This window comes from Myotis daubentonii, chromosome 13, assembly GCF_963259705.1.
Source record: "Myotis daubentonii chromosome 13, mMyoDau2.1, whole genome shotgun sequence".
In the NCBI taxonomy this organism is placed as follows: Eukaryota; Metazoa; Chordata; class Mammalia; order Chiroptera; family Vespertilionidae; genus Myotis; species Myotis daubentonii.
This window is the reverse complement of record NC_081852.1, coordinates 7,459,746-7,486,314: the sequence shown is the minus strand read 5'-3', so window position 1 is coordinate 7,486,314 and position 26,569 is coordinate 7,459,746. Positions and strand designations below refer to the sequence as shown.

At 42.0% G+C, this 26,569-nt stretch overlaps 1 protein-coding gene across 6 annotated transcripts in view; it reads left to right on the top strand.

Annotated features, from left to right (window-relative positions):
* The window catches only part of ERCC6 (ERCC excision repair 6, chromatin remodeling factor), an 81,154-nt gene that overhangs the window by 25,305 nt on the left and 29,280 nt on the right, over nucleotides 1–26,569 (top strand). For 5 of the 6 annotated variants that reach the window (XM_059662091.1, XM_059662092.1, XM_059662093.1 and 2 more), the window contains 3 exons: nucleotides 9,397–9,525; nucleotides 14,490–14,648; nucleotides 23,539–23,674. In XM_059662091.1, the coding sequence (XP_059518074.1) occupies nucleotides 9,397–9,525; nucleotides 14,490–14,648; nucleotides 23,539–23,674 (424 nt within the window). The remainder of the gene's footprint in view (nucleotides 1–9,396; nucleotides 9,526–14,489; nucleotides 14,649–23,538; nucleotides 23,675–26,569) is intronic. The other variant, XM_059662090.1, reaches the window with a different exon arrangement.

The following is a 26,569-nucleotide window of genomic DNA, read 5'->3' as shown; positions in this document are numbered from 1 at the left end:
CAGTGACAAATATAAGTACATTTTCAGTAGTTTTGGGGAAAAATAAAAAAATGATATCTCCTCTGAACACACTAGGGGGCACTAGACATCTGCCCAGGGAGTACTCTTCAAACTTCATTGGTTCTAAGTGTGGGTATGTCAAGATGATACTTTGGTTCCTCACAGATCTCTTTGTTCTAAGGTTAGTGTTCCAGGTCCTTCTGTTGTGCCATGTAAGGCTTGACTGACACACTCTTGCTGTCCTAGGGACTAAAGTGATCTTGATCTTGGCTGGCAGTAGGGATAGGCTAGCAGGATGGCCTTTAGTCTGGGGGCTACTTGCCTCCTGCCTGCCCAAGATTGCTCTATGTGTTTCATTGTTTATTCACCTTTAACCTGAAATTAACTAAAATTTCTTAGTTTTACCTTTTTTGTGTGTAATCTGCCAATAATTATAAAAGCATCTGACATGTATGCTGTGTAAAAAACAAAACAAAAACATGCAGTTTTAATTCAAAGGGTATAATACATATATAATCTCATTTAGTTCTGTAAAAACCCAATATTTGTTCACTTTGTGGTCAAGGAGACAAATGCAGTAATGGTTAAAAGATGTTTTCAAAGTTCAGACCTCTCCGTACCTGTTGCAGATCTATAATGCAGCTCTCTGCCAATATCCAGTTCTCACTGGATGTCTTAAATCTTTTTTTTTTTTACTGAGTTCTCCTCTGGTGGCTGCCATTGGAGGGAGGGGGACTGTAGGACTTAGAACCACCCCCCAAGTGAATAATATACTCCCTCATTTTATTTGCTTGCAGCTGTGACTATTATATGTCTGGATTAAAGAGAAAGATGTAGGTGGGAACATAAGCAGCATTTCCTTTCTGCTAATGTAAATATACTTTAGGGCTAGTTAACACCTGTCTTCCTCTACCAGAAGACAAAGTCTTTCATAAAAAGTTTAATCTGTTGCCCAGCTGTCCCATCTGGCCCTAGGGAAGCTTGGGTTTTACCTTGGGGCTTCTGATTCTTCCCATCAGCCCCTGTGCAGAACCTAGCTGCAAAGTGCATCCCTTGGGAGGCCCAAAAAACAGAATTCAGGACTTGAAGATGACTTACAGCATTTTTATATTCAATATAACATTTTTGGTTACAAAATTCTAAATTAGAATTTCTCTAACCTAGCAGTTGCTGTTTGCCCTGGCTGATGCTTCATAGTGGACCTTACCCCTGTTATCCCGTGGATACAGCCAGGAGTAGTTCCTTAGGTCACGTGTGTGGGAGAAGGAAATGCAGCAGGAGGGAGGCTGTAAATGAGATGGAACTGGAAGTTTCTTGAGCCCATTTCTGAGTGACCCACTCAGATCATTATCCAGCCCTGGTGTTTTCCTTATTCCTCGCCCAATTCCGAACCTCATTCATTCATTCAGCATTTATTGAGTGTCTGTGGTGAGGTGAGCATTTATACTAGTCTCTGGGGATATAAAAATGACTAAGGCAGTCTCTATTCTCAAATGGCTCCAGCCTTAGGGGGCGACAGATACGGATTTCAAAAGATGCTAGCAGAGACACTGGGCATGCCTGAGGTCCCAAGGGGCTGAGAGAGCACCTGGGGGACATGATGGCTGACTGGCTGGTGAGGAAAGGCGTCCTTCTCCGGAAGCACTAGTTGGGCAGAGGTCTAACGGGCCCACGGATGTGGGATGTGTGTTGGGCGGGGAGGTTGGGACAGTGCAGGAATGTAGATGCACAGGTATGAGGAGGCCACAGGGATGACATTCTGCCACCTCTCTGTGTTTTCCGCTTGTGTGTATGGAACACTTTTGACATGATGGAAATTTCTCTTTTGGAAGTAAATTAACTTTAAGTGGTGGCAACTAGCTCTCCAGTGTATCGTTAGGGTTTCATTGACAAGGTACCCCAGTAAGTTACAACTGGAGGAAGTATTGTTCCTGGTGCAGTTCAACTGGTCATGTAGTGTCCTCATTGCTGGCAGCATGGCTCTGGGTTCGAGCTGCTTCTGATAGATGGTTATTGTGGTATCAGCCCCGGGCCTCATGGCCTGGGCCAGGTTCTCACTCCTGCGTGAGTGTGGCGGAGCCAGGGAGTGTTTTCTCTGCTTGCATCTGCTTGGAATTGAAGTTTATGTTTATTGCTAGGTTCTCTTCTAAGTGGCTGCCAGTGGAGTCAACAGCGGGCTGACTGTGGTCGTTGTGTGAGGAGCTAGAGACACTGCCAGAAACACCAGGCCCACTTCGTTTTATGCGGCTGCAGCTGTGACTATTACATGTGTGGATTTTTTAAAGTGAGAGAATAGAAAACAGGAAAAAGTTATTTCTTTTCCAAAAATGTAAATATTGGACTACTTCGTAACAGAATTTAGACATTTTGGAGCCATTTCTAATTTTTAAGATTTCAGATTACTTGGGTCCGGATCTTATTTTTCTGCCATCAACTAATTTTAAGTCATTCTGTGTTATGTAAAAGTCATTTTGTTATATAAAAGATGGACCTACTTCACGACAGTTCACTGTAATAGTCTGTTACAGAATTTTTAAATTGAGGTATTCTAGCAGGTACCCTCTGATGGCTACTGTCTTTATTCATGCTGATCATGTTACTCGTAATAATTTACTTAGCATCCATTTGATGAACCAGTTTTGTTTTAGTTCAAATGGACTCGTTCAGGAGTTCTGTGAAATTGGTGGTGTTTTTTCAGTATTGTGTGCAATTGTATTGGACTACAGATTCCTTTATTCCCCTCTGGGCATAGTAATGGCTCCTGCCTCAGGGTTGTGGAGGGTTTCACACATATAGGTAGCATTATATATAACGGTAGATTAATTTATTTAGCATTTATTTTATTTTAGGCTTATGCTAATAAGTGCTTTACATGTGACACCTCATTTAATTCTCCCCCAAATCCAAGGAAGTAGACGCTGTTGTTCTCCCCATCTCACGGTTGAGGAAACTTAGATGCTAAACAGATTAATTTACTTGCTGTGGGTTAAGGAGCTAATAAACAGCAGTCAGGATGTGGTTCTGGACCACCTGAGACCAGGACTATGTTTGGGCCTGTGCGTATGGCATGTCTAACCCAGTTTGTTCACAGCACAGAGTCCCCTCGACATCTGCTGGCCGGACAGATCCCTCAGCCTTCCAGGCTGGGAGAAGCGGGGTGAGCACACGAAAAAGAGCATGAGGCCCCTGAGGGCAGTGAGGATGGGAAACGCACCTGTTTCCCTCAGGGTTCAGATGGCTCCAGCTCTCCTCCACCTCCACAGTGTGCCTTGTTCTTCTTGTCAACCCGCGCTTGGCGCTGCTCTGCGTGGGCACTAGTGACATGGGCAGGCCTGTTTTGGCTACAAGCCACCTAGGAATTGCTGCTTTGTGTAACAGAAGAATCTCTTAGCTTGAGCCACATGGGCATGTGGTTTTATAACTGGTGTTTTCTGTCTTTAATAATTTGTATATGATTCTACTGGGTGATTTGTCTCCACAATGATACAAATATTTATAGGTAATAATGATTTTTCTCCACCACTTTCAGTCATCCTTTAGCCAAGCTGAATAAATGTTTGTTTCTTTCCATCTTTCTTTATGAAGCGGATGATGCTGGGATGCAATCATTTCTATGGTGGCTTCTGTGGTTTCTTAGGTGCTGTGTGTTCTGTGCTGACATAATGCCTGCATTTTAAGAGGGAGGCAGGGCGGGAGGAGGAAGCTGATTCCCTGTTGGTACAAAGTGATGTGGTGGGAAATTTAACAGCCACAAAGATGTACTGGCTGAGTCTAAGGAAATGGCGATCATCTGTCAGTGAAGTTTAATTTGTGAATTTCTTATATATAAAGTATTTAATGACCCGTTGTACCAAATTTAAAAAGCCAGTAACTTCTGGTGTTTTTCTTTTTTTCTTATAAGATTATCTGTGAGTATTTGCAAATGAAGTACTTTTTCAGTGACTGTGATAGTTTTTGTGATTTTTCCACAGATTTTATATTATCCACAAATTTTCTAAGTACAGTGTCCTTTGTTATGCGGATGTTTGGTTTTGAGCTCTGATAGTAAGAGTTTGGATACCTCATTTGAATTTGCTTGCTTGCTAAATTTCAGGTAGTGAGTAGCAAGACCTCATATATGTATGTCAAGAAAATGTGTGAATATTTAAGTTCCACTAGTAAAGGATACCTAGATAGCCAGGCTTTTCAGCCTTGGCACTGTGGGCCTTTGAGACCAGAGAACATTTTGTTGTAGAGAACTGTCCTGGACGTTGTAGGATGCTTAGCATCCCTGGCCTAGCCAGCTCTATGCTAGTCGTATATCTCCTCTCCTCCAACAGTTGTAGCAACCACATATGTCTCCAGGCATTGTCAAATCCCCCTGTGACAAGGGGGCGATGGAGGACGGTCAGTTGAGAACCACTGCTGTATGCCATTGCATGTGACTAAGTTTATAGATGAAGTGAAACTCAGAATAGCAGAGAGTATTGTAGCCCACCACATCACTCTTCATTTAATCAGTTACCTGGAAATTAAGGAAGAAAAATACAAATAAAAGAGAGGAAGAGATTGCCTTTAGAAGTGAAGCACAAAAAGGTCATTAATTTTTTACATAAAAAGACTATCACATACTAAATCTTATATAACAGCTATTTCCTTAGGCTTGGCCATGTACTGCCTCTTCCATTTGCTGTTCTCTGGAATTTACCAACAATGCTGATTTATAGGTTCTCCCAATACCCTGAGAAGCAGTTTCAGGTCACCAGCTAGTCTTCCTCAGTGGTTTCAGTTAAACTTCAGCTAACCCTTCCTTTTGCTACTTTGAAGACTTGAAATTTTCATCAAGGCAAGAATTTATCAGAGGAGGTACTTTAAGCAGCTCCCTGGATGGGGTCACCCGCCTGTTGCTCTGTTTGGTCTCCATGCTGGTTTGGTAATTGATACTGGAGAATCCACCGTGTGCAATATCATTCTTCCCTTTTCTCCTTTATCTTCCTTTAGATGTGCAATGTTTTTCTTGCATGAGTGGCAGATAAATGCCTTCTTACGTTTGTTGCTGTGAGCTTTTTATTTGGAAGGCATTTATCTGTATTAGTGCTTTATTTCCACCATTTTGTGAAATTCAAAATTGCAAGCATACTGAAAAAGTTATCCTTTTATTAATGGAAGAAAATAATACGTGAGGCTATTGACTTTTTTTTAACTTGCGACACCAGTGTCCATTGTAGTTATATGAATACAGAATTAGCCTGGCTAAATGGCTACAATTTCTCAACAACCTTGGCGTATTGCTGAGACTTTTAGATCTTACACATTTTGTTCTTTTATGTATATACTAGAGACCTGGTGCACGAAATTTGTGCACTGGGGCGGGGGGGTGGGTCCCTCAGCCCGGCCTGTGTCCTCTTGCAGTCTGGGACCCTTCGAACATTCCTCTCACAGTCCGGGATCCCTTGCTCCTTACCACCCACCTGCTTGCTCCTTACCGTTTGGCTCGCTTCTCCTTAGTGCTGCCGCGGGGGCCGGAGAGGCTCCTGTCACTGCTGCTGCGCTTGCCAGCTGTGAGCCCCTCTTCTGGCAGAGCAGTGCTCCCCCTGTGGGAGTGCACTGACCACCAGGGGGCAGCTCCTGCGTTGAGTGGCTGCCCCTTGGTGGTCAGTGTGCATCATAGTGATCAGTTGTTCTGGTCATTCACCTGTAACAGTCGCTTAGGCTTTTATTATATAGACTAGAGGCCTGGTGCACAAAAATTTGTGCACTCGGCGGGGGGTGGGTTGTCCCTCAGCCCGGCCTGTGCCCATTCACAGTCCAGGACCCCTTGGGGGATGTCCACCTGTCAACTTAGGCCCACTCCCCGGGGGATCAGGCCTAAGCTTACAGTCAGACATCCTTCTGGCAGCCAGGGAGCCCTCGGGGGATGTCCGACTAAAGGCTTAGGCCCCCAAGGGATCGGGTCTAAACCGTTAGTTGGACTAATCTTAGTGCTGCCAGAGAGGTGTGAGAGGCTCCTGCCACCACCACTGTGCTGGCCAGCCATGAGCCAGCTTCTGGCTGAGTGGCACTCCCCATATGGAAATGCACTGACCACTAGGGGCCAGCTCCTGCATTATTGAGCATCTGCCCTCTGGTGGCCAGTGCACATCATAGCAACCGGTCATTCTGCCATTCAGTCAATGTGCATATTAGCCTTTTATTATTATTACTAGAGGCCCGGTGCACAAAAATTTGTGCACTCGGGGGGGAGGGGAGGTCCCTCAGCCTGGCCTGTGCCCTCTCGCAGTCTGGGACCCCTCGGGAGATAATGGCCTGCTGGCTTAGGCCTGCTCCCGGGTGACAGAGGGCAGGCCCAATCCCTAGGTGCAGCCCCTGGCCGGTCTCAGAGCAGGGCGGATCGGGAGGTTGCGATGCCACCCTCAGTCACGCTCAAGGTAGGGCCGATTGGGGGGTTGGGGCACCGCCCCCTGTCACATTCAAGGCAGGGTCGATGGGGAGGTTGCGGCGCCATCCCCTGTCACGCACAGAGCAGGGCCAATCAGGCGGTTGGGGTGCTGACCCTGTCACTCACAGAGCAGGGCCCATCAGGGGGGTTGGGGCTCCGTACCCTGTCACGCACAGAGCAGGGCCAATCAGGGGGTTGGGGAGCTCCCCCCTGTCACTCACAGAGTAGGGCTGATAGGGGAGTTGGGGCACCGCCCCCTGTCACACACAGAGCAGGGCCGATCAGGGGGTTGGGGCACCGCACACTGTCACAGAGCCGCAGGGCGATCAGGGGGTTGGGGAGCTCCCCCCTATCAGGCACAGAGCAGGGCTCATCAGGGGGTTGGGGCGCCTTCCCCTGTCACGAACAGAGCAGGGTGGATAGGGAGGTTGTGGCCCCGCCCCCTGTCACACACAGAGCCACAGGCCAATCAGGGGGTTTGGGCGCTGCCCCCTGTCACGCTGATCCCGGTGCCGGGAGGCCTCGCGGCTCCACTGATCCTGGTGCTGGGAGGCATATTACCCTTTTACTATATAGGATAGAGGCCTGGTGCATGGGTGGGGCCAGCTGGTTTGCCCTGAAGGGTGTCCTGGATCAGGGTGGGGGTTCCCACTGGGGTGCCTGGCCAGCCTGGGTGAGGGGCTGATGGCTGTTTGCAGCTGGTCACACCCCCTTCAGGGTGGGGGTCCCCACTGGGGTGCCTGGCCAGTCTGGGTGAGGGCCTGAGGGCTGTTTTCAGGCTGGCAGGTGACTGAAGCTCCCAACTGCACCTTTTTTCTTTTTTTTTTTTTTTTAATTCTGGGCCAGCTTTAGCTCTGAGGCTTGGCTCCAGCTCTTAGGTCTCGGCTGCTGAAAGCAGGTATCTGGTTTGTTTGGGTTCTATAATTGAAACACTGTTTCAACTCCAGCGCTGAGATCCCGGCTGGCTGAAAGCAGGTTTCTGGAGTTTGTTTAGTTTCTATATTTGTAACAATGTTTCAAACTGCAAGCTCAGAGGCCGGCAGCGGCAGGCGGGGAACGTTGGAGTCCTCCGTTACTGAAGCAAGCAAGCCTCATGTTCGCTTCAAGCTGCCTGGCTGCCAGCCGCCATCTTGGCTGGCAGTTAATTTGCACATCTCGCTGATTAGCCAATGGGAAGGGTAGCGGACATACGCTAATTACCATGTTTCTCTTTTATTAGATAGGATATAGGATGTCCCTATTTCCCCCCTTTGCTCCCTCTACCCAGCTCTTGCCCCCCACTTCTCTCTGGCATCACCATACTGTTGTCTGTGTCCATGGGTTGAGCATATATTCTCTTTGGCTAATCCCTTCTTTAAATTCACTTCTTTAAATTTTTATTTTCAGATAAGTGCTTATAACTGCACTATTATATATTTTCTATTACATCATTTAGAATTAAGATATTTTTTAATTGAACCCTTGTAAATTTTAGCACAATTTAATAAATTATTCTAGAAGCAATTAGGAGATTTTTTATGTAATGCAGATACATTTCAATTAATATTTTATTAATTTTTAATTTTTTAATATTTTAATTTGAAATAATCTCGTACATGTAAAAGAACTATAAAATACTACAGCATATTATATGTACCCTTCACCCAATTTCTTAGGTGTTAATAATTTAAACATAACCATTATACAACTAACAAAATTTGGAATATATTTTTCTTATAATCTCTTTAACGTTACTTAATCCATTTACTTTGTTTTTGTTAATCTTCACCCAAGGATATTTTTCCATTGAATTTTAGAGAGAGTGAAGGGAAAGGGAGAGACACATTGATTGGTTGCCTCCTGCACATGCTTTGATAGGGACTGGGGATCAAGCCAGCAACTGAGGTACATGCCCTTGACTGGAATTGAACCTGGGACCCTTCAGTCCACGGGCTAATGCTCTATCCACTGAGGGTTTTGCTTAATTCATTTACTTTTAATCTATATATGTCTTTATACTTAAAGTGGGTTTTGTTTTTGATTCACCCTCATAATCTGTCTTGGCTTCTGGGGCAAGGCAGGCCGGCTTCTGGGGCGGGGCTGCCTAGCTGCCTGGGACCTGCTGATGGAGTCCTGGGTGGCAAGGAGGGCCGGGCCTGCCCTGGATGGTGGCACGCACTGGCGGCTCGCACTGTCCTGCCCTGCCTGCACGTATGCAATTAATTAGCCGCCATCTTTGTTGGCGGTTAATTTGCATATTGTGCTGATTAGCCAATGGGAGGGGTAGCAAAGGTATGGTCAATTACCATGTTTGTCTATTATTAGATAGGATAGATGGCATTACCCTTCTGAAATATAAATATTCCTTTTATTTTATATTTGAAAAGCATTATGTACTAAATTTGTAACTTAGATTTTATTTAGTGAACACACTTTTTCTCAGTGGTATAATTATCAGTACTTTTATATTATTGATGCCCTTCATTAAGTATTCAATGTGTGAATCCAATTATAGTCATATTGACCAAAAATTTGCTTTATATTCAAGATATTGTGCTGTTTTGTGCTATTAGTAGCATATTTTTAGCACAGAAATAGTAATTATAAATAAAATATTTTTGTTATACTGCTGTTTTGGAGATACTTAGCCACATTGAAATTTTCACTGAATCTTTTGTAAAATTAAGTTCATATATCTTAGGAACTAGCAGAGAAATTTTCCCTCAGGGTGTATTCCAGAAGAGGAGCAGGTAGTTTTTGATAATGAATTGGGACCTTACAAAAATATTTCTAGCACAGCAACAATAATTCAAATAAGAATTGAATTGAGAAGGAAGGAAAAGAAAATTAGTTGTTTTTCTTTTTTGAATATTAGTGTTTTGGGCGAAAAAAGATCATTCTAATTTGCCTGTTTTTTTCCTGTGCGTTATCTAGACCGATCTATTTTAATCTGTCTTATAATCAAAATAATGGAAATATGATTTTTCTTTTCATGGTAGGAGATGGAATAAGCTGAGACTGCAGGACAAAGAGAAGTGTCTGAAGCTTGAAGATGATTCTGAGGAAAGTGATGCTGAGTTTGATGAAGGTTTTAAAGTGCCAGGTTTTTTGTTCAAAAAGCTTTTCAAGTATGTGCCATGTGTTTTTTCCTTTTATTCTGTCATCAAGCCATTGTGTGTAGATTAATATTTTAGGAATTACACAGCAGTTACCTGTGGGCCCTTAGGTACTGGCAGCAATTTATTGCAAATAGATGCTGTCAAGTGAAATTTTAGCCACATGCTGTTCATTAAAATTAGATGATAATAAATTGACTGAAGTGCGCATTGGGTATGTTTGTAAACTGATGAATCTATATAGACCCGTCTTAGCAGACTAAAAGCAGCACATTTAAAAACCATCTACATTGAGTTATTTTATTGTTCTTAGTAATTTTTAGGAACCAAACCTCTAATTTCTTAAATAGATTAATTAAGAAGAGTTTTATATTAAAATCAATATTGGGAAGGTTTTTTACTTCTATGTAGAATAAAAAAACTGTTTAGATTATTTTCTGAGTGCCCTATATTGTACCTAAGGGTGTAATACTTTTGAGCTGACCAAATGTGCATCTAAATATTTTATGTAGATGTCCTAATGTCAGAAAAGAAGATATAGCCAAACACCTTCAGGATTGAGCTGCTCTTTGAAACTGACTATGTTTCATATGTGAAGTGGCCTCAGTGTTAGAACTGGATGCTGCATGGCAGGCGCATGCGGAAAGCCTGCAAGGCCTGGGCAGTCTCCCGTGATGAATGTGAATACTGAGGCACATTTTCAGTCTCATCACTCTTGGGACTTGCTTAACAAGGTACTTCAGGAAGGCTTCTTAGATGCATATAGGAAGTTAAACCATTAAATAGCTTCTTTCTGTCTCTCATCATCAGTTGGTAGTTGGGTGTGGGATGCAAACTTCTTTCTTTGAAATGGTTATGTTTAATCTTCATAGATTTGCCTGTCAGCCATGCTTTAAACTTCTGCAAGATGTCTATTTAAAAATAGCATGCTTTTTATATTTCATCTCAAAGAGTTTTTATTTATCGTTTTAATTTTTCTTGGAGTGTGTGGGAGAAAACAAGAACAGGAAGAATTATTTTATCTCACTAAACATATAGAAAAGCTGAATCCTAAAGATGTGTTGAAGTATCTTGGTTGGGTTACCATAACTAGACAGAAAAAACTGCAAAGAAATTAAAATCTGAATCTCTCTAGTAATTTTTGTAGATTTTATAGCTTGGAGAGGTGGCAACTTTGTTTATTGCTTTCCCAAAATGAAAATTAACTATGGAAAGATAAATAAAGATGTTTATTGGCAACTCTTTTCATCTTCTCTGAAGCGATTGCTTATTAAGTAACAGGCCAAATTATAGATTACGTTGATTTATCAAAGATAAGATACTTCTACACATATAGTGATTTGGCAAATATCCTCAAGACTCAAGTTGAATCTGCATTTTTAAAAAATGTGAAATTTTCTAGCAAAAAAATTGCACAGTTACTACAACCAAACTTTGCTTACTAAGAATGTATATGATTTATTGTATTGACTATTTACCTTATTGTAGTTAATGTTGGCACGTTTGTTTGGTTTTTTAATTTATCTTAATTGCACATTCCTGGAAAGTATTTTTTTTGTTTGTTTTTCATCACTCAAAACAGGGTTTTAAATACTTCACAAATGTTATAAAACTTCTGTTCCTTTTCTTCTGCTATATGAAAAAGAGTAATACGATTGATAGTCTCCATTTTTATTTTACGATTAAATTTCAGGTAAGGCAATTTAATTTTAAACTATAGATATGTATTTTTCCTGTATTTACTGCACCCTGTGGATTTAGATTAACAGGGAATTGTACACAAGGGAGTCAGAAGGTACAATTATCCATTTAAGTGATATTTTCTGTAAGGTCATGTTTAACTTTTAAAATTCTGTTTTGAAAGTTTGCCCAGCAAATGCATTCATCTGTATAATTTAGCAATCGAATGGCAAGCTTCACCCTTTTGACCTTACTTTTAGCTACACTAGTTAATGCAATTTTGGATTAGTGTGACAATGCCAAAATATACCAATTATCTGTGATAATTTTGTGATGTTTTAGTCTCATGGGAGAAGCAGAGTTTAATAATTTCTTTACTATGGTGCAGTAATTTGTAAAAATATTTAACTTTCCCTAATGACCCCCAATAGATGCCTGAAACTGTGGATAGTACCAAACTTTTCTTTTCACTTCTCTTTGGCATAGTCTGAATTGTCAGCACCACTCTTGTGTCTGGGCCATTGTTAAGTAAAATCAGGGTTACTTGAACACAAGCACTGTAATACCTCAACAGTGGATGTGATAACTGAAAGAGCTACTGAGTGACTAATGGGCAGGGAGCGTGTACAGCGGGGGTAATGCTGGACAAAGGGGTGACTTATGTCCCAGCAGGACGAAGTGGGAAGGCTTGAGATTTCATCATGCTACTCAGAATGGTGTGCAAACTTAAAACTTATGTTTATTTCTGGAGTTTCTCTTTAATATTTTTGGACTGTGATTTACTGCAAGTAATTGAAACTGTAGAAAGTGAAACCACAAATAAAGGATTAGTTCTGTACATCAGTTTTTTGGCAAGTTTTTTGAATACATCCTTTTCCAAAGCTGGAATTAGTTTATTAGCCAGTTCACAGCCAGCTTTTATTCTAGATCTGGGTTTCTCATCTTTAGTACAACAATATTTTGGGCCGAATAATTCTTTGTTGTAGGAACTGTTCCTTTGCGTTGCAGGATGCTGACCAGCATCTCGGACCTTCACCACTAGAGAACAATGGCATTTGCCTGTAGGTAGTGCCAGATGCTCCCGAGGAAGCAGAGTGACCCCTCCTTGAGAACTGCTGGTCAGGATTATCTCTCAAGTGGTTGGAATCAGAGGTTCTGGATTTTCAGTTCTGCCTTGCTCATTTTTTTCTAACAGTGTGACCTTTGGCAAGTTACTTAACCTCTCCGTGCCTTCATTTCCTAACTATAAAACAGGCTGGCCAATCTCCCTGCAGGGTGGTTTTGAGGCTACATCCAACCACCTGGCCTGGTGCCTCCCTGGCAGTAGGCTCTAGGCTCCCGAAGTAGTTGCCATTATTCTCTGATTGCATACCACTTGCAAGTAGAACTTGTTCTTCTTCCCAAATTAAATGATCTTTTATTCATAGTGCACTTTTTATGTCTTGATTTTTAATCCTTTTTTTTCCAGGGTGCATATTCAAATTGTATATTATGACTAGAGGCCCGGTGCACAAAAATTTGTGTACTGGATGGGGGTGGGGGGTCCCTCAGCCCAGCCTGCCCCCTCTCACAGTCCAGGAACCCTCAGGGGATGTCCTACTGACAGCTTAGGCCCGCTCCCGCCACGGCTTGCCTGAGCCTCAGCCTGGCCCTCGTTGCCTGAGCCTTGGGCCGGCCCTCCCGGTGGCAGCCTCCATCCGTGGCCTGCCTGAGCCTCGGGCAGCCGCTGTGGCTTTGTCCGGAAGGATGCCTGGAAGGACCTCCGCCCTAATTAGCATATTACCTTTTTATTAGTATAGATTAGCAAACTTAGTAAGCAGTAAAATTCTCATTCTAAGTTTTCCTTATGTGATAGATAATAATGGCAACAGCTGGAGTCAAATTTTGGAATTGATTTGCAAAATACTGGGGGAAAGTTAATTATGACATGAGAGAAGATTAAGTAAAACTAGTTCAACAAGGACTGCAGTTCATAATGAGATTTTAGGTAGACATGTCATGCACCAAATATATTTGGGCAGTAAAATAAAATCATTTTCTTTTACGGTGGGAAGCTCATTAGTCTTGGTATTTTCCTGAAAGAAAAAAAAAATCCTTTGGATTTCATTGTCTTTTAACTTAGGTGTTTTTTGTTTTGTTTGTTTTTTAGATTTCTTTTTAACTTTTTTTTTAACTTGGCATGGAATCTTTATACTGTTCCATGATGTTAACTCTTAAAAATTCTTTTTGCATTATTCCTTTTTTAAACTTTATTTTTAGACTATAGATTAAATAAATATGCCATTGAGAAAGGAAAATACCAACATTTTTCTTTCTTTTTTTTTTTTTTTTTGTAGAGGGGACTGTGTTATTATTACCTTTGACCTATACTCCTTATTTAAAATTTCAAGAGCTCTGATGTTTTTGTATCTATGAAAAAGTCCCTGAATCAAGTTCTGCTTTAAAATATTAAAAAGTTTTTTTGTATTATTGATTTTTTAAACTGTTTTTTTTGCATATGCTAGTAATATGGCAGAATCATCTGTTATGTATTAATTTTGTGAGGAACTCTATTATTCAGACTTGTTTATCACCTTACAATTTAATTTAATTTTTCTTATAAAAAGAAAATATGGACCTAGCCGATTTGGCTCAGTGGATAGAGCGTCCACCCATGGACTGGAGGGTCCCAGGTTCGATTCTGGTCAATGGCATGTAACTTGGTGGCAGGCTCGATACCCGGCCAATGTTTCTCTCTCTCTGTCTCTCCCCCTACCTTCCACTCTCTCTAAAAATCAATGGAAAAAATATCTTCAGGTGAGGATTAACAACAACAAAAAAAGAAATATGATTACCAAGTGACTTTAAGTAATATATGCTATAAATTGGTAATCTATAGCCTGCTTTTGATGCTGTTCATGCTTGTTGTTAATAGAAAATTATTGAAACTTAAAAAGCTAAAAGTATTTGAGATTTCCCCCTCCAGAAAGATACTGAAAAAGATAATGAGTTTATGTTTATCTACCAAGCTATTTTTAATGTTGTAAAGGAAATAAAATAGTCCCTAATTACGCCATCTATCAGTTTAATTAGAAATGTGTTAATGTTCTGTAAAGAAAAATTTGTGATTTTAGGCCTAGGTAATAAAAAATGTATGACTTTATAAATATAATACTTATGTAAAACACACATCCGGCATGTTTCTCTAACTGGTACTAGAACTTAGCGAAATGATTAATTCATGAGTACTTTGTGTTATGATCTGTATTATCCACCATTTGCCATTTTCTTTTTCTTGTTGGTGTTTGTTGTTGTAGGTACCAGCAGACAGGTGTTAGGTGGCTGTGGGAATTGCACTGCCAGCAGGCAGGAGGAATTCTGGGAGACGAAATGGGATTGGGCAAGACCATCCAGATAATTGCCTTCTTGGCAGGTCTGAGCTACAGCAAGATCAGAACTCGTGGTTCAAATTACAGGCAAGTGCTCCTCTGCAGACTGTCAGTCTGTGGAGCTCAATTAATATTTTATCAGATGTATTGCTGTGGAGGAGGGTCTTGTGAATTATTGATGACATTTCAATTACAATATTCCTTTAATTCTTTTAGTGGGGGAGATCAAAGGAAAATTTTTACGAGACAATGGAGCTGTAGGGCAGGAGAAATTAAACATGTAACACTTTTAATGAATTCTAGGCATTGAGGCTTCATTTTGCAGATGAGCCCCACTAGATGTTTTGGGTCAATACAGTTGTCTAAGGTTAGCTTCTACAAATGGATTGTTTACAAACTCAATTATGTTAATATCAATAGTTTACACAATATGGAATATTAAATTAGACATGATACTTTTAGTTCCATTTATTAAATTTTATATTAAAATACTTGTTTTGGCATGAGACCAGGTAAGCATTACAGTAAGTACGAAGTCTATTCATGGGGAAAGTTGGAGCTTTGGAAAAGCCATTCTCCCGAATTTCTTTTATAGTCGTTGTGCATGAGAGCATTTATAGACAGTGATTTCTTAAAATGACATTACTTGTCTGCTCACTGTTGCTTTCTACCCCTCTTCCAAGACTTTATAGAAATTCTAAGGCCACAGCCTCAGTGACTATCTGAAATGCTAAAATGATAGAAAACTGTTTAGATTTTAGTCTTTATTTTCTTTAGGAATTTAAATACTATTAAAGCTTTAGTACTCTGAAAGAATAAGAATTTTAAAGTGTTAGTTCGGTATGGTAGGACTGAAATATTTTATTTTAAAATCAGTGTGGTGACTGTTTCCATATATAAGTTGTAAATTTGCTTTGTATAGTTTAGTACTGGGAACAATAATGCTAGGTAAATTATGTGGGTTATTCTTGAAGCCAGTTAATCTTAGAGCTGCTTCTTATTTTTTAAAATCTTTATTGTTGAAAGTATTACTTATGTCCCCTCTTCCCCCCATTAACCCTTTCTAGTCCACCTCCCTGCCTCCCCCACCCCCCAGCCTTCACCACCCTATTGTCTGTGCCCACGGGTTATGCATATATGCATACAAGCTCTTTGGTTGATCACTTCCCACCCACCCACCCACCCTCCCCCACCTTCCCTCTGAGATTCATCAGTCTTTTCTTTGCTTTTGTGTCTCTGGAACTATTATGTTCATCAGTTTATTTTGTTCATTAGATTCCACATATGAGAGAGATCATGTGATACTTGTCTTTCTCTGGCGGGCTTATTTCACTTAGCATAATACTGAGAGCTTTTTAGATTCCAATAGGCTTATCTAAGGAGTAAAAGCAAGCTATTTACCGGATGGTTATGTGGTAGAAACCTCGGGCATGCTCTAGATACAATTTGGAGACACCTTTAAAATCATATCAGTGTGTCTGAAGTCACATCTGCAGAAAGTCCCTGTGTTGTGTTGTCCTCCAATTCTTCACAGACAGTGTATAGCAGAGAGCCAAATACAAACCATAGGCTTTCTATCTTCACAGTGCTTTGTTTTTATCCCTTACTCTGTTATTAATTTACCAGGTCAACACTTCTCATGAGGAGTATTTAAAGTTTTAGAAATATTTATGTAAATGCGGGAAAGGGAAAAAACACTTGGTGATTTTAAAATACTAAATATTTTGTTATTATTACAAGGAAGAAGAGGTTTTTCTTCATATATTAGAATTCTGTTACATTTTGCCTGGAATCAAGTCAAGACATTCCAGCCCAGGGAAAAGGCAGAGTTGAACTTAATGTTTTCTTTTCTAAGACTGTCATTAGTTTAGATTTGTAAAATGCTTTCTCTGTTCTAAATAGCTCTTAGGTGGGCTTGGCTCTATAACTCCACTTGGGTTTTTGTTGTTGTTTTGATAACTAGAATGCCCTAAGCTGCCCCATACATTTTCTAGGACTGTCTTTCTTTCCTTAAATGATTTCTGGGATTTTCTTATTTCCCATGTCTTTTCCTCCTTTCCTTCCCTATTATCATGAAACCTGTATGGAACCTCGTCCTCTGGGCCTAGGAAACCTAAAGTCATCCCTGCAGTGTAATTTTGATCTAAAAATTAAAACATGCCTCCCAAGCAGTGACAATTGTAGGAGTGAAGTCAAGGCTAATGATAGAACAGCTGTAATCAATTAGCTATCGGTGCGCATATCCTCTTTTCCATAATGAAATCGTGTGACGTGTTGGATTATAGCCCAGATCGTCTTCACTGAAATAGTATTGGTACAAGTGCTTCCCAGAATGTGGTTGTATGTCATCAGAACAACGAGGCTCTGTATGAATAGAGGTGCACTGAGGGTCCCCCAACTCCCGTGTGCCAGAGCAAACTATTGGTATGTAACAGCATTGTAACATATCCTCCTCTGAAACAGAATGAATTTAGAGTTTTCCTCTGTGTTCATGTCCTAAGGAAACGAGTCAGATGAATAGTCAAATGAAGTTCAAATGAAATTGAGTTGTCAAGTGCTATGAGTCGGCCTTGCTTTATTGGCTGTGCACATTTCCACCAAACTCCTACAAGCTGTGCAGTTTGAGGCCCTAACTTTAGGTGGTCTTAGTGTTGTAATTTTGAGTCCCATGATCATTAAAATAGTGTGGGTCTCTGTGATAGCAAGAAGAAACGTTGTGGCAAAAGATGTTTTGGGTGGTTTATTTTAATGTGTTGTGTATGTGTGTTTGTTTTTAAGAAGGAGAAACATATGGCATGTGGTTAATAAAAATCTATACTGGTCACTGTGTTCCCAGTTCATAATGCACATACTATCTTATTTTCACTTTGCCATTCATATTATGATAGACACACCCCAAATTTTATGTTGGAGAGGAAAGAAATTATCTTTCACACTTCAGATAATATTTTAAAGTCTTAGCTATCATTGAGTAAATTTCTAATCCTATATAATAAAAGGCTAATATGCAAATCAACCGAACAGCAGAATGACCTGTCACTATGATGCACACTGACCACCAGGGGGCAGATGCTCAACGCAGTACTCCTCAGCAGTACTAAGGATGCCTGACTAACGGCTTAGGCCCGCTCCCCATGAGCCATCAGTCGAACATCCCCCAGGGACTTCGGGACTGCTAGAGGGTGCAGGCCGGGGTGAGGGATCCCCCCCACCCCGAGTGCACGAATTTCATGAACCAGGCCTCTAGTTACAAATAAATGGCTTGAAAAAATTAATAAACTTTTCAAGGTAAATATTTCACTTTGTAATTTCTGGTAAGTTCTAGGCCAGCCTTGGGCAAACTACGGCCCGCTTGAAATGAATAAAACTAAAAAAAAAGACCGTACCCTTTTATGTAGTGATGTTTACTTTGAATTTATATTAGTTCACACAAACACTCCAGCCATGCTTTTGTTCCGGCCCTCCGGTCCAGTTTAAGAACCCATTGTGGCTCTCGAGTCAAAAAGTTTGCCCACCCCTGTCTAGGCTGTGAGTAGCAGATTTCCATCCTGCAGGTTGACATATTTGACCCTGACACTATTGGCTTGTCTTAAATTTGTGAGATCATAATCAATGATAATCGAGGATGAAAGGAACTGTAGCCAGTTTGGTAATTGATGCTAATCCTCTAGGACAGTGGTCAGCAAACTGCGACTCGGCAAACTGTGGCTCGCGAGCCACATGTGGCTCTTTGGCCCCTTCAATGTGGCTCTTCCACAAAATACCAGCTCTTCCACAAAATACCGACTTCTGTGCATGGGCCACGAAGTTTCAATCGCATTGTACGTGTGTGCCCGCACGTGGTATTTTGTGTAAGAGCCACACTCAAGGGGCCAAAGAGCCGCATGTGGCTCGCGAGCCGTGGTTTGTCAATCACGGCTCTAGGATATTTAAGTACTTCTAGTGGTCATCTTACCAGTGTTGAGGGCTGGAAAAGGGTAGGGTAGTAGATGTGATTGTTAATGGATTTGATTGCCCCTTCTTTGGTTCAGGAACAAGGTTGGTATTGCTCCTAGCTGTCTACTCAGCCTCTAAGCCTCCGTAGTCTTCAAATAAAGGAAGAATGACAGAAATTGAAGGGTGTAGTAATTCACACAGCTGTTCAGCTAGAATGTAATATTGACCTTAAATGACAAAATGTGAGTCATCATTTGTAGCAGTTTGCTGAAAGAGAAAAACTGCAGTAGAACCTAATAAAAACCCCGTATGTGTGTATTTATGCTTATTTGAAAGTGAATTTGTTTTTAACTATTTTAGACAGATTTTGAATGGTTGTTTCCTAATTCCTGCTACGTACATATTGATGATAACTCTTGTTCCTCTTGGAGAATAGAAGCCAGTGCATTTAATCCTTTTAGAAAGGAGTATTGTCTTGGAAGGGGCCAGGGCAGAGGCACGCTCTCCCAGGACCTGCCTTGGTGAGAAGCAGAGACGTTTGGGGAATTCTGCAGGAAGTGCCAGAGTCGATTGCAGCCTCTGACTTCTGTAGTCCCAGCCCTTGTGCAGAGCAGAGGGCAGGGCAGGGGCTGTAGCCGCAGGTTGAAAGGGTTTGGAAGCAGGTGGAGACTGTCACGTTGGAGTATAAGAGTAAGCCTCGTTTAGGTTATGGCTTGTTTTTCTATTAGAGCTACAAGGTATTTTTCAGTTTTGCACAATATTGTTTTTAATATTTTAAGCACTGTTTGATTTACTCTGATTTATAATTTTTTTTAAGTTCAGGTATCATTTATTGAGCTGTAGCAAGAAAATAAAAATTACACATGTTCCCCCAACTCAGAAATTATCTCTTTTATTTCAATATATTTTCTGCCAACCCTTAAAAATATTTTTTTTAAATATATTTTATTGATTTTTTACAGAGAGGAAGGGAGAGGGATAGAGAGCTAGAAACATCGATGAGAGAGAAACATCGATCAGCTGCCTCCTGCACACCCTCCACTGGGGATGTGCCCGCAACCAAGGTACATGCCCTTGACTGGAATCGAACCTGGGACCTTTCAGTTCTCAGGCCGATGCTCTATCCACTGAGCCAAACCGGTCAGGGCCTTAAAAATATTTTTATTTAATAAAGCCAGTATTCATTAATTCCTTCCTGTGCCTTAGGCATGGAGGTGATTTGAAGGAAGGAGCTTAGGAATGATTAGTTAGTACCGGGTCTCATTAGGGCACTGCACCGCGGAAAGGTCCTTAGCCCTTCTGGAGAGGAAAGGACAGGGAGAAGCTACCAAAGCAGCTGAGGTCTGAAGGACAAATAGACGGCAGCTAGGATAAAAGGATAGGAAGGGACGAGGCAGAGAGTGAGAGGCCCAGGTTGTGCTCTTGGTAGGAACTGAAGACAGTGCGGACAGTTGGAGTGCTGAGCCTCAGGGCAGATGTTGGGATGGCATCATGAGAGGTGAGGCTGATAAGGGGAGCAGAGCTCAGATTCTTGTGGTTTCATAGGCCAGATTAGGTATTTAAACTATTCTAGGAACAACAGGCAGACGTTAAAAGGCTTTTTTAAGCAAAGGGATGAAGCATTCAGATTTTGCTTTTTTGAACTGATCATGCTAGTACACACAGTAACCGGGTCAGATGACAGTGGCCAGAACTGAGCATCAGCATGTAGATGCACAGGCAGGTGGCTTGTGGAGGGATTGAGGAGCCAGGTGTGACATGAACTTGATAGGTTGGATATGGTGGAGAGCAAGAGGGGCTGACCAGGGATGAGGGCTGGATTTCCAAATTGGGCACCTGGAGAGTAGGTGACAGTTCTTTCCGTTGGATTAGGAGTCACGCGGAGGGCAAGGTGTGTGGGGAAGATGCCGTGGGGACATCTGAGTGGAGATACAGCATTAGACATCCAAGCATATGGTACTTTGGAGTTCAGGAAGGAGATCTGGGCTGGAGACCTAGATTTGGCATCATCTGTGTAGAGGGAGTAATTGAAACAATGGGAATTAATTAGATAGCATGGGGCAGGAATGTGCAGTGTACATCTAACTGTAGTCTACACTGTGTCGGGCAGAAAAAGGTAGGGTGGGGGGAAGAAGGGCAGTTTAAAAAGTGCCCGAGATGGCTCCAGAATGAGGGAGAGGGCCATGGAGGTCAGCAGGGTCTGGACAGTGTTGGCTCCTCTTGTAGCAGGAGCTGCGTGAGTCTAGTGTTAAGAGATCCCCCCAAGTTGCTTAATATTCACTGTGCACTTACTAGCACCCGACTCCCTGCAGGACTGCAGATGCAGCAGCCAGCAATGGCGGGCGGCTGTGGTGGGGCATGGGCTCATAGCAAGGCCCAGGGGCTGGTCTCTGATGAGAGAAGGAACACTGTTCTACTGTCACAGGAGGGTAGGGCGGGCAGGACGGGTAGATGCAGGTACCTGTGGTTTACAGCGCATCAGGATAGTTTGAGTGTAAGTAAATAAAGCCCGGTTTCAAAATAGGTTAAATTCTCCCAGTACGTGTGCTATCCCTTGAAAACTGCAGGAGTGGGCAGTAACACAGCCCGATCAGTAGGCTGGGATGTCGTCAGGGACCCAGGTGCTCACATTTCTCCTTGTGTCATAAGATTTTGCGCTGTACCCAGCTGCCCTGTGGCCACTGGGCTAGCTCCTTGTGCACGTGCAGCAGGAGACCAACAGAGGAAACGCTTCCCCAGCTGAGAAGGTGCAGCACCTCATCCACACGGTGTGTTCCAAGATCCCCAGTGAATACCTGACACCTGGGGTAGCACCGAACCTATGCATACACACCTATGGTAAAGTTTAATTTATAAATTAGGCATAGTAAGCAATGAACAGTAGTAACTAATAACAAAATCAAACAATTATAACCATGTACTACCATAAAGATATGTGAATGTGACCTCTCTCTCAAAACGTCTTATTTTACTGTTCTCACCCTCTTTTTCTTGTGATGATGTGGGATGGTGCCATGTGTAGCTGAGGAGGAAAGGAGGTGAGTGGCGTGGGCAGGGTGCCATAGCGCAGGCTGCTATAAGGGTGACTGAACACAAGCACTGTGGTACCACGACAGTCAATCCGAGAGCCCAGATGGCTGCTCAGTGACTAATGGGTGGGAGTGTATACAGCACCGGTACACTGGCCAAAGGGGTGATGCACGACTGAAGCTGGATGTGAGATTTCATCACAGTCCGGCTACTCAGACCAGTTTAAAACTTTAGAATTGTTTATTTCTGGACTTTTCCATTTAACATTTTTGAACTGAAAATGCAGAAGATGAAACCACAGATAAGGGGGGACTACCATCACTGGGTGAGCCAGTGTTCCCAGGCCACTTAGTGGACTAGTGAGCGTTCCCAGGGGCGTGGTGTGTGCTGACACTCTGAGAAGAATCGGGACTCCTGCTTCTCCCGTCTTCACTACAGCCAGACCCTGCTGAGTCCCAGCAGGGACGCCTCTGGGAAGGAAGCGTGGATGCTGCACCGCACTGATTCTGTTAGGGAGGAGCTAGGAGAAAGGCATGCTGGGATAGTGGTTATGACCCATCTATCAGCTACCTATGTGTAAGTCTTTTTTTAAAAGACTTACTATGAACATTTTTCCAGATTTTAAAATATTCTTCAGAAAGAACATTAATGGTTACATGATATTCCATCTTCTTTAACAAGCACTTATAGTATTTACTGTGTGGTCCAATATTGACTGTAAGCACTTTACAGATATTGACTGATTCAATCTTTATGTAAACCATATGATCAGTACTGTTATTCCCACTTTAAGATGAGAAACAGGTTCAGAGAGATTAAGTAATGTACCCAAGATCACAGAATTAGTGTGTCCAGAGCTGGGATTCAGACGTAGGCAGTCCTAACCACTGACCTATGCTACATTAAAGAACAGGATGCTTTAGTCCACCCTCCCTTTATTTGTGGGTGTGTAAGTAAAAGAGTAAGCAAGTAGGAAAAATAGGCTCCCTTTCCCTACCGTGTACATATGCTTCTTTGGGATTGCTGGGTGGACGTGGGCTGTTGATAAGGCTCTTGCTCGTGGTGCTCAGTTGTTTCCACTAGGACAGGCGCTTGCGCTCGATGGCCATGGGCTTACCACTAGTGACGGCCACTACGCTGCTCCTCCGTGTGTTTATCACATGGGAAGTGAGCAGCATGTGGAAGAGCGGGCTGCAGGGCTCAGAAGACTGACTTCTAGGTGTTACCCATCTCCTGTGACCATGTGGCCCTGGCACGTCAGCATTCTGGGCTCTGAACCCCTGGGCATTTCTGTCCTGCTTATTTCCAGGGCTGTGAGGCTGGCTGGAATTTTGTGGGTGAAAACTTGTGGTAAATTATAAAGGGTCAAACAAATGGAAGGCACTCTTGTGTTCCCTTAGTTTGAGATACATTGATAATAATCTCTTCATCAATCTGGAAGAGAGGAGGAGAGAAAAATATTTTTATGACATGATTTTTGTTTGATTTTACTTTACTTTAGATGTTATCTTTTCTAAAAAAAAATATTTTTATTGATTTCAGAGAGGAAGGGAGAGGGAGAGAGAGATAGAAACATCAATGATGAGAGAGAATCATTGATCAGCTGCCTCCTGCACACCCCCCACTGGGGATCAAGCCTGCTACCCGGGCATGTGCTCTGACCAGGAATCAAACCGTGACCTCCTGGTTCATAGGTCAACACTCAACCTCTGAGCAACACCAGCTGGCCATAGATGTTATCTTCCAATGTGCTAGCTAGCGTTTTCCCTTAATGCCTGCATTCACCAACTGATGAATGGGATGGTGGGGATTTCACTGACTGGGTTTTAACCTTAGCAGCTTTTTCTTTATAGGAAATATCAAATCCCATAGCTAGGATTTTCCTTTTGTTTTTTGGATTTTCTTTTTTGAACTGTTAAGTTTTGTTGGTTTCTTTTTTTATTTTTTGGCAGTTGATCATCCTTGCGCTGTCATTTATGGTTGTATTTTCTTCTTGGACATTTCGGTACAGGTTTGAGGGGTTGGGTCCGACAATCATTGTCTGCCCTACGACAGTGATGCATCAGTGGGTGAAGGAATTTCACACATGGTGGCCTCCGTTCAGAGTGGCAGTTCTACACGAAACTGGCTCCTACACCCACAGAAAGGTAACAGTACCCACGTCAGCACCTTTTTGTTTGTTTCATCTTAAAGCCTTCCATTTTACATGCTTGTTTTCTTTGACCCATGTATATCAAGTGGGTGTTTCTGTGTTTCTCTTCATGCACTTAAACTGCTACTGATTTAATTTGAGCTTTGTATTTTGAAAATAATTGTGAATGAAGGCTTATCATTCCAGCCCCTAGTGGTGATGAGACTGTTGGTTGTCCTGCTGGGCACAGACAGGGCTCAGCCTGGGAGCACGAGGGGCCGTAAGGCAGGCTCACGAACAGTCCCCTGGCGGATTAGGAGTATTGGTGGCTTCAAACGGTTTTAGGAAGGTGGGTAATAAAGGTCATAATTTTTAATTGGCAAAACCATTTGTTAATATGCTTTTAAAACATGTTTTCAATGAACAAAAGAACAATATGCCATTTTGAGAATTTTGCAGTTTGCATTGTTGCTTTTTAGTTTTTTGTTCTCTGAATCCTTGGTTGTCATATAATTATAATCACTGTATTTTGATAGTGTGTTTCCTCACTTATTCCTAATTTTAACCACATTATCTAAAAGGAGGTTTATCTGTATTCCTAGGGGTAACATAGATGTGTTCTGTTACGCTTTTTTTATTGTCATCTGTCTCACTATCTAGACTGTAAGTTGCATAGAGTAGGGACTGTGTGTTCCGCATTTTTGTATCCCAAGTGCCCTATAAGCATTTGCGGAATAAATAATAATTACACATTGTCATGGTGGTTTTGCAGTTTGTTTTATTGACGGGAAGTGGCAGTTTATTCTGAGTTCTTTCTTTCCTGAGTGTTGGAGCCCTTGAGGGAGCTCTCATGGACCATGAAAGAGCTGGTGAATGTTGGCCTTTCTGAGGGAGACACACATGAGCCACTAGACCCCAGGGTTTCTGTAATTTTGTCAATACCCCTTTCTTCTACATTCCCAACTTGTTGTGATCATGAGTAAGCAGAACTTTTGATGGAAGTGAATCAGTACTATCCATAGTTTGGTAGCTCAAGTTTGGTGAGATGGAGTCTTACTTATACTAGCTGTTGTTAAAACCAATCAACTTTGCCTTGAATTTTAAATGATAAATGGAATGTAAACCGAGTTAAAATATAATGCTGTGATTTTAAAAAGTGATATTTTAGCAGCATGGAAATAACAGTTTTGGGTTTTTTGGGTGTTTTTTTTTAATCCTCACCTGAGGATATTTTTCCATTGATTTCTACAGAGAGTTGAAGGGAGGAAGAGAGAGAGAGAGAAAGATGGACGTGAGAGAGACACTATTGGTTGCCTCCCACACACACCCCTACCAGGGCTGGCAAACCTGCAATTGCTTCCTTAACTGGGAATCGATCCCTCAATCCTTTGGTCTGAGGGTTGATGCTCTAACCACTGAACCAAACCCGCGAGGGCAAAAATAAGAGTTGCTATTGTTTTTCTAGTCAAAATAAATTATAACCATCCTGTCACCACCCTTATAAGCCTGGGTATTCCTTTTTTCACTTCCATTGTCTATTGACATCTCTTAATGTTTTGTTTCACAAAATTCTGTGGAAAGATCCATTAGTTGATGTTTGTCTTTATAAGACAATTTTTTTCTATGTCCATCTTTATGCTTTTCTTTGGGTTAGTGAAGTGTGTATATTTCACACCTTCACCTGGATCATGGCTCACCTGTGTTTCTTCTGTAATTGTAACCTGAAGAGCTACCTGCATGTAAATGAAATACATTGACTCATTAATGGAAGTAGCATTGACATTGGGCAGTGTTTCTTTGTAAGGCTTGCTTCCTTAACTTGTTTAGAGGGCAAAAGCTTAAGGACAGATATTTCACTTCTGTTTACAGTGATTCTAGCTTCTGAGGTTGTTTTGCATACACAGACACATGCCGAAGTGATTGTTCATAATTTTCTCAGTGCTTTACAGTTCACCAAGGAGTTTAACTTGAAGTTCCTTACTAAACTTTTAAGGAAAAGCGGTAGACTTGTGTTTTTATTCTGACCCTTAACTCTACTGTTCCTTTTTTGTTACAGAATATCTCAGATCTGCCCTAACTGGTTTGGCTCAGTGGATAGAGCATCGGCCTGTGGACTGAAGGGTCCCAGGTTCAATTCTGGTCAAGGGCATGTACCTTGGTTGCAGGCTTGATCCCCAGTAGGGGTTGTGCAGAAGGTAGTTGATCGATGTTTCTTTCTATTCGATGTTTCTAACTCTCTATCCCTCTCCCTTCCTCTCTGTAAAAATCAGTAAAAAATATATTTAAAAAATATCCTATATAATAAAAGGCCAGCAACCATAATGGCGTAACAAACAGAACAACCAATCGGTCAGTTGCTATGAGGTGCATTGACCACCTCTCGGTCCCTCCCCCATCACGCAGGCTCCGATCACTGGATGGCCAATGAGGAACCTCAGGGAACCAGGGTGGGTGGCGGCAGGACTGGGGGCTGGCAAGCAGGCGGAAGGCAGACCTCTTGGTCCCTCCCTCTGGCCTGCAGGCTCCGATCGCTGGATGGCGAACGGGGAACCACAGGGAACTGAGGTGGGCGGTGGGAACTGGGGACTGGCGAGCGGGTGGAAGATGGCCCTGATCACAGGCTAGGCCTAGGGACCCTACCCATGCATGATTTCGTGCACTGGGCCTCTAGTGTGTGTGTATATATATATATATATATATATATATATATATATATGACCTGGAGATTATGTAGGAAAGCAGATCACTTCAGGTTTCTTTAAAAAAACAAACAAAAATGTATCTCAGATCTCTAAAGATACAAGCTGTCAAGTGAAAGATCAAAATTACGTTCTCTTTCAAACCATACTCATGACTTAGAAACACAATCCATTTATTTTGAATGCTAACATCACTTTGTTATTTGTGATGA